Source organism: Hypanus sabinus, chromosome 3 (assembly GCF_030144855.1).
Source record: "Hypanus sabinus isolate sHypSab1 chromosome 3, sHypSab1.hap1, whole genome shotgun sequence".
Lineage (NCBI taxonomy): Eukaryota > Metazoa > Chordata > Chondrichthyes > Myliobatiformes > Dasyatidae > Hypanus > Hypanus sabinus.
Genome location: NC_082708.1, coordinates 151,870,897 through 151,884,197, shown reverse-complemented (window position 1 = coordinate 151,884,197; position 13,301 = coordinate 151,870,897). Strand labels below are relative to the sequence as shown.

At 39.3% G+C, this 13,301-nt stretch overlaps 1 protein-coding gene across 3 annotated transcripts in view; it reads left to right on the top strand.

The window, feature by feature from the left end:
- The window catches only part of ppm1kb (protein phosphatase, Mg2+/Mn2+ dependent 1Kb), a 37,852-nt gene extending 25,157 nt beyond the window's left edge, over positions 1–12,695 (top strand). For all 3 annotated transcript variants that reach the window (XM_059965400.1, XM_059965403.1, XM_059965402.1), the window contains exons 4-7: positions 6,088–6,253; positions 6,385–6,529; positions 10,060–10,194; positions 11,826–12,695. In XM_059965400.1, coding sequence (XP_059821383.1) covers positions 6,088–6,253; positions 6,385–6,529; positions 10,060–10,194; positions 11,826–11,957 — 578 coding nt within the window. In that variant the 3' untranslated portion in view covers positions 11,958–12,695. The remainder of the gene's footprint in view (positions 1–6,087; positions 6,254–6,384; positions 6,530–10,059; positions 10,195–11,825) is intronic.
- Positions 12,696–13,301: the final 606 nt, after the last annotated feature.

Here is a 13,301-nt window from a genome sequence, read left to right as displayed (position 1 = left end):
TTAGATTAGACTTCAATGTGTCACCCACACATTTTGCCTTCACATCTGCTTTGAAATTACCCCTCTCCTTAAATGGATGCCCCTTGGTATTGGATATTTCAATCTTGGGTGGGGAGGGAGGGGGGAAAGATACTTCAACTATGCCTCTCATAATCTTTTAAGCCCCTCTCAGATCTCCCATCAGTCTGCCACTCAGAGAAAGCAGCCCAAGTTTGTCTAACCTCTCATTATAGCACATGCCTTCTAATCAGGCAGCATCTTGTTAAAGTCTTCTGCACCCTCTCCCAACACCTTTACATCCTTAATAGAGCAACCAGAACTGTAAGCAATAATCCAGATGCAGCTTTATTAGAATTTTATAGTGCTGCAACATAACCTCCTGACTTTAGAACATTCAGTAAAATGCTTAAACCTTGACTATTTCATGTAGCACAAAAAAATTGCAAATCCTAGAAACTTGAAACTGAAGTCACTGTTTCAGGTCCTCAGAACTGAAAGTGGGAAGAAAGTGAAAGTAAATATTTTGGGTTGCATAATTGGGGAGAGGTGAGAACAATATCTGTAGTGGAAATAGATCTAAGTTGTCAAGTAGCTTTAATGACCAGCATTTGGAGACAGTCATGGAGATGGTTGGGGTAAAAGGGGGTTGTGTAAAACTGTTAATTCTGTATTAAGTCCCAAGGCTTTTAATGTGCCCGTGTGAAAGATGAGGTGCTGTCCTTCAGCATGAGAATTGTTTTTGTTTTATACTTACTTGCCTGTGAAATATCTGGGAACTTGATCATCAGCCAAGTGTTGAGGTGAAATATTGCTAGTTTCCTACATGTCTACTGATACTACTTTTGTGGAACTGAGATCAACTTTCAGAATGTCCAATTTGGTACAGAAATCGCAAGGTGCTATCAGTATTTTTCAAGAACTGGCTGAAAGAGAACTTATTGTGGAGTCTAGATGCCTCATAAATATGCAGTTAATTCTTAGCTGTAAAGGAAATCCGTTGTAGGGCATGATGGCAAATTTGATTTATATTTATTAAATTTGGTTTTCTTGAATATTTTGTTTAAGTGTAAAGCTTTAAGTATTAAATTCAAATTTCTGTTGATTTGGTTCTTATTAGCATTTAAAATACAAGAAACCGATATAACTAGAATTGATTCAATTATATCCATGAAACGTGGTTCAGCCAATGCCATTCTCTATGCCTGTCCTAGTTCTGGGCTTGGTTTCATTACCGATCCCATCCACATTTCATGATGGTGCTTACCTGAGACCTCACCATTAAGGATCCGACTTCTTAGAGCTTAAGTTTCAGTTAGGAGAATCAAATCAGAGTAGCACTTGGATCAGAGACTAGTGCTGGTTGGCTCACTATAGCAGGAAATTCTAAGCTTTGTGATTGGTTGCTCAGCCTACCAGAATCAGAATCAGACTTTAATCGCCAAGTACCTGTGCACATACAAGGAATTTACTTCTGGCAGATGTTGTCTCTCTGCTCATAACAATAATAATGATAAATATAAATGAAAATATAGATTATACATACAAGTAGTGCAATCCAAGTAATAGTTAGCCGACAGTTAACCGGCAAGAAATAACAATTTCTGGATATGGGAATCTCCTTGAACTGATATCTAAGCCTGGGTTGTTGATAAAAGACAGTTTGCAACAAAGAACTAGGCATTTGAGGGAAATTTTCTTCAAGTTCTGTGGCTAGCACTATAGCATTATTGATTGCAAGTTCTGTGTCAACGAGAAGACTGTCCTATGTATTAGTTTTTCATAAAATCAATTTATTATAGTTAAATGTTTTAACAAGAGATCAGCATTAATCAAAATAGACAATACAATAGACAATAGGTGCAGAAGTAGACTATTTGGCCCCTCGAGCCTGCACCGCCATTATGAGATCATGGCTGATCAACTGCTATCAATACCCGGTTCCTGCCTTGTCCCCATATCCCTTGATTCCCCTATCCATAAGATACCTATCTAGCTCCTTCTTGAAAGCATCCAGAGAATTGGCCTCCACTATCTTCCGAGGCAGTGCATTCCAGACCCCCACAACTCTCTGGGAGAAGAAGTTCTTCCTTAATTCTGTCCTAAATGACCTACCCCTTATTCTCAAACCATGCCCTCTGGTACTGGACTCTCCCAGCATCTGGAACATATTTCCTGCCTCTATCTTATCCAATCCCTTAATAATCTTATATTTTTCAATCAGATCACCTCTCAATCTCCTTAATTCTGGTGTGTACAAGCCCAGTCTCTCTAACCTCTCTGCATAAGACAGTCCAGACATCCCAGGAATTAACCTCGTGAATCTACGTTGCACTTCCTCTACAGCCAGGATGTCGTTCCTTAACCCTGTAGACCAAAACTGTACACAATACTCCAGGTGTGGTCTCACCAGGGCTCTGTACAAATGCAAGAGGATTTCCTTGCTCTTGTACTCAATTCCCTTTGTAACAAAGGCCAACATTCCATTAGCCGCCTTCACTGCCTGCTGCATTTGCTCATTCACCTTCAGTGACTGATGAACAAGGACTCCTAGATCTCTTTGTATTTCTCCCTTACCTAACTCTACACCGTTCAGATAATAATCTGCCTTCCTGTTCTTACTCCCAAAGTGGGTAACCTCACACTTATTCACATTAAACGTCATCTGCCAAGTATCTGCCCACTCACTCAACCTATCAAAGTCACCCTGAATTCTCCTAACATCCTCATCACATGTCACATTGCCACCCAGCTTAGTATCATCAGCAAATTTGCTGATGTTATTTTCAATACCTTCATCCAAATCGTTGACATAAATTGTAAACAGCTGTGGTCCCAATACTGAGCCCTGTGGCACCCCACTAGTCACCACCTGCCATTCCGAGAAACACCCATTCACCGCTACCCTTTGCTTTCTATCTGCCAACCAGTTTTCTATCCATGTCAATGCCTTCCCCCCAGATGCCCTGAGCTTTGCTTTTACCCACTAATCTCCTATGTGGGACCTTATCAAATGCCTTCTGAAAATCGAGGTACTCTACATCCACTGGATCTCCCCCGTCAAACTTCCTGGTTACATCCTCGAAAATCTCCCAACAGATTAGTCAAGCATGATTTACTCTTGGTAAATCCATGCTGGCTCGGCCCAATCCTATCACTGCTATCTAGATGTGCTACTATTTCATCCTTATAATGGACTCTGGCATCTTCCCCACCACCGTTGTCAGGCTGACAGGTCGATAGTTCTGTTTTCTCCCTCCCTCCTTTCTTAAAAAGTGGGATAACATTAGCCATTCTCCAATCCTCAGGAACTGATCCTGAATCTAAGGAACATTGGAAAATGATTATCAATGCATCTGCAATTTCCAGGGCCACCTCCTTTAGTACCCTAGGATGCAGACCATCTGGACCTGGGGATTTGTCAGTCTTCAGTCCCGTCAGTCTTCTCATCACCGTTTCCTTCCTAATGTCAATCTGTTTCATTTCCTCTGTTACCCTATATCCTTGGCTCATCCATACATCTGGGAAATTGCTTATGTCTTCCTTACTGAAAACAGATCTAAAGTACTCGTTAAATTCTTCTGTCATTTCTCTGTTTCCCATGACAATTTCACCCAATTCATTCTTCAAGGGCCCAACATTGTTCTTAACTATCTTCTTTCTCTTCACATACCAAAAAAAAAAGCTTTTGCTATCTTCCTTTATATTCCTGGCTAGCTTGTGTTTGTACCTCATTTTTTCTCCCCATATTGTCTTTTTAGTTAAGTTCTGTTGTTCCTTTAAAAGCTTCCCAGTCATCTGTCCTCCCACTCACCTTAGCGCTGTCATACTTTTTTTTTAGTGCTATGCAATCTCTGATTTCTTTGTCAGCCACTGTGGCCCCTTTCCCCCCTTTGAATCCTTCCTTCTCTTGGTAATGAACTGATTTTGCACCTTGTGCATTATTCCCAAGAATACCTGCCATTGCTGTTCCACTGTCTTTTTTCTGCTAGGCTATCCATCCAGTCAACTTTGGCCTGCTCCTCCTGTTCAACTGCAACACTGCCACCTCCGAGCTGCCCTTATCCTTATCAAATTGCAGGTAAAAACTTATCATATTATGATCACTACCTCCTAATGGTTCCTTTACTGCAAGATTGCTTATCAAATCCTGTTCATTACATAATACTAAATCCAGAATAGTCTTGTCCCTGGTCGGCTCTCGTACAAGCTGTTCCAAGAATGCATCGTGTAGGCACTCTACAAACTCCTGTGGTCCAGCACCAACCTGATTCTCCCAGTTCACCTGCATGTTGAAATCCCCCATAACTACTGCGACATTACCTTTGCCACATGCCAGTGTTAACTCCCTATTCAACTTGCATCCAATATCCATGCTACTGTTTGGTGGCCTGTAGACAACACCCATTTGGGTCCTTTTGCCCTTACTGTTCCTCAGTTTTATCCACACAGATTTTACTTCTCCTGACCCTATGTCCCCCCTTGCAAAGGACTGAATCTCATTCCTCACCAACAGGGCCACCCCACCCCCTCTGCCCACATTTCTGTCCCTATGATAGCACGTATACCCTTGTACATTCATTTCCCAGGTCTGATCTCCCTGCAGCCATGTCTCTGTTATCCCAACAACATCATAGTTACCCATTCGCACCTGAGCTTCAAGCTCATCCGCCTTATTTCTGAAATAGTTCATTTCAGTTTAAATTTGTAATGTGTCATTTTTTTTTAAAGCAGTTGAGACCAATATCATCAAGGTTTATTTTACTGCTCCCTAAGAAATATTTTTACATTTAAAGGGGAGGGGGATTGTCAGAAATGTTAATTTAACACAGTTTAGTTGAAACGAAGATTATATTGCAAGTTATCATGCAATGCATAGACAGATACAGTAAATATTTCCTGATCTATACAGAGGAAATAGCTCAAAATTGTTAATTTTTTAGGCAGGTTATTAGAATAGCAGCACCATATAAGTGAAAATTGTTTTAATGTGCTGAGATATTGGAAGTCATTTCTAATGAATCAGAAGTCTGAGATAAAAACCTAAATTTTTATTTGGGTTTCTCTTATTCTCATTCCTAAAAGAATTAGGAAAGTGTACGTGGAGATCAGTTTCTGTATAAGTATTTATCATACTTGTTATTGTTAACCCTAATTTATGAAAGGCTTTGTGGACTTCTGTCACTTGGAATCTGCATTGTTCCTGTTTGATTGTTATTGACAAGCATAGAGCAGAAGAGCATTTAAGTGTGAAACAAAGTTTCTGTCCCAGCTATTATTGAAAATATGTGTAGTTTGACTTTCCTGATTGAGCTAGTTGGAATTTCGGTCTGTCTTTACAAGTGATGCTGGACTATGTTGCTGTGCTGTGATAGTGGGGTACCTTCTGGTGATAGGTGAATCAATTGCTAATTTGATAGGAGGTCCTTGGGAGGGAAGAAAGAGCCCAAGCTGAGGAGGCTTCGTTTTTTTTTAAAAACAAAAGATCTAGAAATCTGACCCCAATTTTCAATTATCTAAAATGTTACTTTCATTCTAGTCTTTGGGTGTTGTTCATGTATTTGTATTTTGAAATTGGAGTTTTAAAGGAACCCCTTCTAAAATGTGCAGATAGCACAAAAATACCTGCTATATAGTATACAATTTTAATTGAACTTGCTATTTAGATGTATAGATTTATCCTTTCAGTAATTGTTTCTGCATTATTGTTACAACAGGGCTTGATGCTAACTGGAAACTAATCCAAATGTTGCCAGTATTCTCAAACTGACAGTTCATAAGCTTAAGTTTAGTGCCTTGTACATGTCTTTGTATACAAGTTTTTAAAAAGTACTGCAACTTTTAGTCATTTTTGCATGACCTAAGTTGAGCATATAGCCCTGTTAACAAAATAAAATACCCATTTTCTAGTTTTAATTGCATTTTAATGCCTGCATGCTACAGCCTTTTTTGACATTTCTGCTTATTTAGCAATAATTTTGACCATAATTAAAAATACTGATTTTGATTTTTTTTTTATTTTCAGTGCTTTCAATTTAGATATTATACTCCATACTTTGAAAAACTAACTTAAAATGTTTCTGATTTTAGCCTCCTTCCTTAGTTCTGGGACAACTGCCACTGTGGCTCTGTTACGTGATAGCATTGAGCTTGTGGTGGCAAGTGTGGGTGATAGTCGGGCAATTCTTTGTCGTAAAGGAAAACATAAGCGACTAACTGAGGACCATACTCCAGAAAGAAAGGATGAGAGGGAAAGGTAATTCTTAATGAAAATAATGTTGAGTAGAATTTGTTATGAATCCATATACTGTAGTTCAGTACCCATTGTTAAATTTAGATGTACTTCACAGGATTCATTTAAGTTTTTTTTTGTACTTGTTTTGACAGGATTAAGAAATGTGGTGGATTTGTTTCATGGAACAGTCTGGGCCAACCACATGTAAATGGGAGATTGGCAATGACAAGGAGTATAGGAGATACTGCTTTAAAATCTGTTGGAGTCATTGCTGAGCCAGAAACCAGGCGAATTAAGGTGAGCTTGCACACCTTTTAGACTACTGTTTTGCACATCTTTTGGAATCCATGAAGTTTCTAACTGCACTTTTAATCATAGTTGAAAACAGACTATTTGAAGTAACCAGATATAGTGACCTTCTATGGCCATTTGATTATGTATTGTTGTAATTGGTTCAATGTCTGACAGTCTGGGTGGTGGTGTTTTGCTAGGGGTTGTTAATGATTGGGGAGCAGTTGCAGCACAAATTATGAGCTTGGAAGGGTCTACATAGTTAGGATTACAAGCTGCCCTTTGAAAGCATGCTAGCCAAAAGGAAAGTGACTATGTTTATTACCTGAAGAGATGTACTTGACTTGGGTTTCCTGTGCAGGCCTGGGATCTGTTAAGAGGTTACCTTAATGCCCAGATGATCTTCTCAGCTGACCTCACTATCCGCTGCAGAGTCTTGCGATCCAAGATGGTGCAATTCCTGAACCAGACAGTGATGCAGCTGCTCAGGATGCTCTCGATACATGCTCTGTAGAATGTGGTGAGGATGGGGTGGGAGATGGACTTTTCTCAGCCTTCACAGAAAGTAGAAATGCTGCTGGGCTTTCTTGGCTATGGAGCTGGTGTTGAGGAACCAGGTGAGATTCTCCATCAGGTGAACACCAAGAAATTTGGTGTTTATCAGCATGTGTGTTGAGAACTATGTACCAAAGAGGACAAGCTGCGTGTTTCCTAACTAGAAACCATGGATGAAGGGAGATACACATCTGAAGTTTAGGTTGGCAGCAAATAAATGAGGTCACCCTGTGACCTTTATAAGAAATCAAGCTCTGACCTCTCAAGCTATCAGAGATTCTAAGAGGCAATACCAGCCCACAACTGAGTGAGTCTGAGTCGAGCCATCAGCTGTGGCAGGGCTTTCATAATATAAGGGGGTTACAAAATGAAGATGGATAACATTGCTAACAACAGTACATGCTTTCCCAAATAGCTTAATACATTCTTTGCCCATTTTGTACAGAAGGGAATGGGTATTTTGCCCCCCATCTTGCCAGTCTCCAGTGCACCTGAATCTACTAAGTCATTGTTGTGGACATAAAAACCAGTCTTGCAGAGTTTTTGTACTTGGTGTCCCTGGCCATGTTCTTTGATGCTGTGCAGGGCAGCTGGCATGGGTATCTGCAAACATTTTTAACTTCCTCCCTGCATCAGACTGTAGTTCTCTCCTGCATAAAGACCACTGTTACCCAAGAAAAACAAGATCAGATGCCTTAAAACTACTACCCAGTGGTTCTAACATCTATCTTCATGAAGTGCTTCAGGTGGCTAGCCGTGGAATACATCAACTCCAGCTTTCCAGATGACCTCAACCCACCACAATTTTTAGCAGATTCCATCTCTCTGGCCCCTACGCTCATATCGGAAGCATCTGGACAGTAAAGACATCTACGTCAGACTATTATTTATTATTATTTATTGACTACAGTTTTCCCCTGAATATTTCAAGCAAATACGTCACCACAGTTTGAAACTTAATACTTCCCTCTGCAACTGGACCATTGACATTCGGACCAAGATCGGTAAAGATAGGCAGCAACACCTCCACTGTGGTTATTCCTAACACTGATGGTCCACAAGGTTGCATCCTCAGCCGCTACTCTACTCACCATACACTCATGATTGCTTGCCAGATTATGCTTTGACTCCATCCACAAGTTTACAGATGATACCACTATAATGTGCCACATCTCAAATAATGATTTAGAGTACAGTAAGGAGATAAAGGAGCTTGGTGTCATGACAACAACCTTTCCCTAAATGTCAGCAAAACAAAAGAGCTGGCTATTAACTTCAGAAATGGTGGCAGTGCAATACTCCTGTCTACATCAATGGTGTTGAGGTTGAGAGCTTGAGGTTCCTAGGTGTGAACATCACCCATAGCCTGTCTTGGTCCACATTGATGTGATAGATGAGAAGGCTCACCAAAGCCTCTACTTCCTCAGGAAGCTTAAAGACATTTAGCTTATCTCTGTCCACTCCTACCAATCTTTATCAAAGTGCGATAGAAAACATTCTGTCTGAATGCATAACGGCCTGGGTTGGCAACTTCTCTGCATGTGACGACAAGAAACTGCAGAAAGTTGTGGACACAGCTCAAGACACCACAGAATCTAGCTTCCCCTCTATGGACCCTGTCTATGCTTCAGTAAGGCAGCCAGCATTATGAAAGACCTCATCTACCGTGGATGATTTGTCTTCTCCCCTCTCCCATCAAGCAGAAGATACAAAAGCTTGAAAGCATGTACTACCAGGCTCAAGGATATTTTCAAATTTGCTGCTATCAGCCTCTTGAACAGACCTCTTGTATGGTCAATTCTTGGCATCATAATTTACCTTGATAGACTCTTGTACATACTATATTGTTTACCTGCAATGTACTCATTTGGTAGCTTTTGAACTTTATTCTGCACTGCTACTGTTTTACCTTATTCGATCTAACAAGTAACGATTGTAATGATTTGATCTGTATGCATGACAAATGTTTTCAGTGTATTTGGTACATATAATAATGAAGTAGTCCCAATCTGGAACAGTGTTATTTCTACCAAAGGAAGGATATGCTTGCAAAGATGGACTATTTTGATTTTGGAAATGTCCTAGAAAGAAAGATTAAGTAGTCCTTGGAGTGTTAGCTCATCTCAAGCAAATTGTTATAGAGCTTGATCAGGTGGATGAGGGAAGGTGTTTTGGAAGAATGAGGGTGGATCCCATTGAAACCTATCAAATGGTGAAAGGCCTAGATACAGTGGATGTGGCGAGGATATTTCCTATGGTGGGGGAAGTCTAGGACCAGAGGGCACAGCGTCAGAATAGAGAGACATCCATTTAGAATGGAGATGAGGTATTTATTTAGCCAGACGGTGGTGAATCTGTAGAATTTGTTGCCACAGGCTTCTATGGAGGTCAGGTCATTGGATGTATGTAAAGTGGAGGTTGATAAGTTCTTGATTAGTCATGGCACTAAAGGTTACAAGGGAATGGTGGGAGAATGGTGGTTGAGAAGGAAATGGATCAGCCATGTTGAAATGGCAGAGCAGACTCAATGGGCTGAATGGCCTAATTCTGTTCCTATGTCTTATGGTAGGTATTGTTTCCCTGGATTGGATCACTGTCTGAAAACAAGCATCACCCACTCAGAACCGATCTGAGAAGAAAAGTGTACTAAGTCTCTGTTTATACAAGTATATTCTGTGGACAGAGTTTTCTGTATGTTATAGAGATATGACATAAGCACCCAAGGGGTTCCCAAAGAATAGTCACAATCTTGTATTGAATGCTGGAACAAGTATGAAGAAATGAATGGTGTATTCCTGTACTGCTTTTTAAATATGTACTGTATATTCCAGTATTTCTGGTAGAACTACCTGTTAAGAATTAGCTAATTCTTTAGAAAAGGATATTATGGAATGTTGGGAGCAGTCTTTATCTTTGATATTATAGAAAATAGTTATTTCTGCAATTTCACTACTTTCAGCTAAACTTTATTCTGTTTGCAGCTACAACATGGAGATGATGCTTTCTTAGTTTTAACAACAGATGGGATTAACTTTATCATGAACAGCCAAGAAATTTGTGACCACATCAGTGAATGCCATGATCCAATAGAAGCTGCCCAGGTTATTGTTGAACAGGTAAATGGAATTTGATATGAGCATGATTCATACATTTATCATTTCACATTTTAACTTTGTGCCAGAATGCCCTTTTTAATCTCCCAACTGTCTTGAAATTAAGATGGCCTAATTTGTTTGCTTTTATGTCTCACCTGTTACTGTAAAAACTTGTTGACAGCTTTGTGACAGCAGTAACCAGTACTTCTGTCCCTATGTCAGTTTATATTTTGGGCTGAGAGAAAAATAAAGTTGTTGAATTAAATGTTTCTACTAGCAGGGGGAAAAAAAACAATTTTTGCCCAGAAATTAATTCTGTTTATTGGCATATGACGTGGAGTAGGCCCTTTGGCCAGTCAAGCTACAGCACCCAGCAATCCCCCAGTTTAATCCTAGCCAAATCACAGGGCAATTTACAATGACCAATTAACCTACCAATTTTGTCCAGAAATAGTGACTCAATAAAGAGTCATTTTAATATTTTTAAAGCCTTTTGATTTGTTTTTACAGTAAACCCCAAAGTAAGTGTGGGAATTAAATACTGTTGGGGGGGTGTGTGTGTGTGTGTGTGTTGAAATAGTGTTGGAAAGTGCATGGTCAGAAATAAAATGGTGGACTGGTTTCTAAATGGAGAGAAAATTAAAAAAAATCTGAGGGGCAAAGAGTCCACATGCAGAATTCCCTAAAGGTTAAATTACAGATTTGAGTCAGTAGTGAGCAAAGCAAATGCGAAGTTAACATTCTTTTCGAGGGGATTAAAATATAAAAGCAAGGTTGTAATGCTGAGGCCTCACTTGAAGTATTGTGAACAGTTTTTCACCCCTTATCCAAGAATGGATGTACTGACATTGGAGAGGGTTCAAAGATTTATGAAATGATTCCCGTATTGAAAGGTTTGTCATATGAGGAGTGTTTGATGGCTCTGGGCCTCTACTCCCTGGAATTCAGAAGAATGAGGAGTGACCTCATTGAAACCTATTGAATGCTGATAGGCCTCGATAGTGGATATGGAGAGGACGTTTCCTATTTTAGAGGAGTCTAAGATCAGAGGACACAGAATAGAGGGGTATCCTTTTAGAACAGGGATGAGAGGGAATTTCTTCAGCAAGAGAGTGGAATTTGTCGCCAAAAGCAGCTGTGAAGGTTAAATCAGTGAATGTATTTAAGGCAGAGGTTTATAGATTCTTGATTAGTCAGGGCATGAAAGGATGCAGTGAGAAGGCAAGACATTGGGGCTGAGACGGAAAATAGAGCAGCATGATGAAATGGCAGAGACTCGATGGGCCAAATGGTCTAATTCTGCTCCTATATCTTATGGTCTAAGGTATTGGGAACAATGGACTGAAGTTTATATTTTGTCATTAAACATCAAATAATTTGCTTTTGATTAGGTAATTCAAATAGACCTCTTGCTACTATTTTCATATTCTGTTGCCTGTGAATGTCAATTTTCAGCTGAGGTTATTTTGACTGTAGATTTCACACTGGCTGAGATTGCTTCTGCATTCAAAAGTACTGACAATGAGTTCTGGGACCTTTTGACTTTTGATGAATAGTTTTATAAACCACTGCTGCATAAACACAAAATAGCATTTACCCAAAAAAGCATTTCATTGTGCCTTTCAAATGCTACTAGTTTTCTCCTTTCATAGGCCCTGCAGTATGGTGCAGAAGATAACAGTACTGCAGTTGTGGTTCCATTTGGTGCATGGGGGAAGCACAAGAACGCTGGCATCAGCTTTTCATTCAGCCGAAGCTTTGTCTCCAGTGGAAGATTTGCATGAAGTTACAACAATTGAAATCCTATCATCTGAACACTGCACATGATCAAGTTTTTAAAATGTTATTCATTTTAAAGACCATTTTCAAAGACTATATACTTGATGCTTTCATTTGGGGAATGTCAGTCATGTTAAATTTGTAATGTGAATAAAGACACCTAACTAGATGTATGACTAAAACGTTGCTGTGTTACTTCAAAAAAATAGTAATTGAATGGAATTGTTGATCATTAGAGAAGAGTAAGCAGCAGTGTTGAAATTCACTAATTGGTAACTTTAGATGTCACACTGTATGATATTGGTAATCTCTTGTAACAAAGATTTTAGGGTTGTGAGTCAAAAATAGCTGGTGATATTCAACTGTATAACAATTCAAAGAAAAACATTTAGTAATTTAAACAAATATTTTGATTCTTGAACTGAAATACATTTGGCTTCTGTCCAATATTAAGTGTATATCTGCTGCTAAGAATGGGGATAAATTGTTCAATAGTGCTTGGACCCAATTACCTCTAAATTAATATTGTTTGCTTGAAAGAACACTTGCATTTTGATAGTTTGTGTTTTAATAAAAATAATTTCCCAGATTAAATTTAAGCTTTATTAATTTTTTTTTAGTCTAATAGATGGCTTTTCAAGTACAAAAGCATTTTTGTTTTTTCCTAATTAATTCCATCCACTTGAAGTATGGCTGTATGAAGTAATCTTGGAATAAGTTTGTTTTCCCCCCCCCCCCTCACATTTCCTATTATAAACTTAAGGTAATTGATTTTTTTAGCTTTAAACCTAATTTGCAGTGTTAAACGGTTGGGGGGGGGGGGGGATGGGTAGGCAGTTGTCCTGTTGCCTGCAGACTTGATTCCTTGTATTTGATGGATTTGGGGCCATCGCAGAAATTACCACATGTATTGGTGCCTTTCCAAATCTCTGCCAAAATAGTGTGGAATATGACCAGAATAAATGTAAAATAGTGCATATCAAGCCTTGGCTTCTATACTAGCATTAATGTCTACTGGATCTGAGAAAGTTCCAATAAAAAAAGGGGTACATTGGTTTTCTCAGAAAGGAATTGACAGTTTATCAGTGGTGCTCCTGTGTTAGAAACAGAATGGCTCTTTTGAAGCATCCTGGGTCAGATTTGTGTTAAAATGTGTTACCTACATGCATGTCCATGACTTGGAGTAAGGAAGGCAAAAAATATCTTGTTAGATTTGTGTGCTTTTGAGCAGGAAAACATCTGGTGGAGGAACTGGGCATGTTGAACAGCATCTATGGAGAGGGGAAAGAATTGCTGACATTATGGTTGGAAACACTGCTTTTGAATTTGAATCGGGACCCTTCAAAACT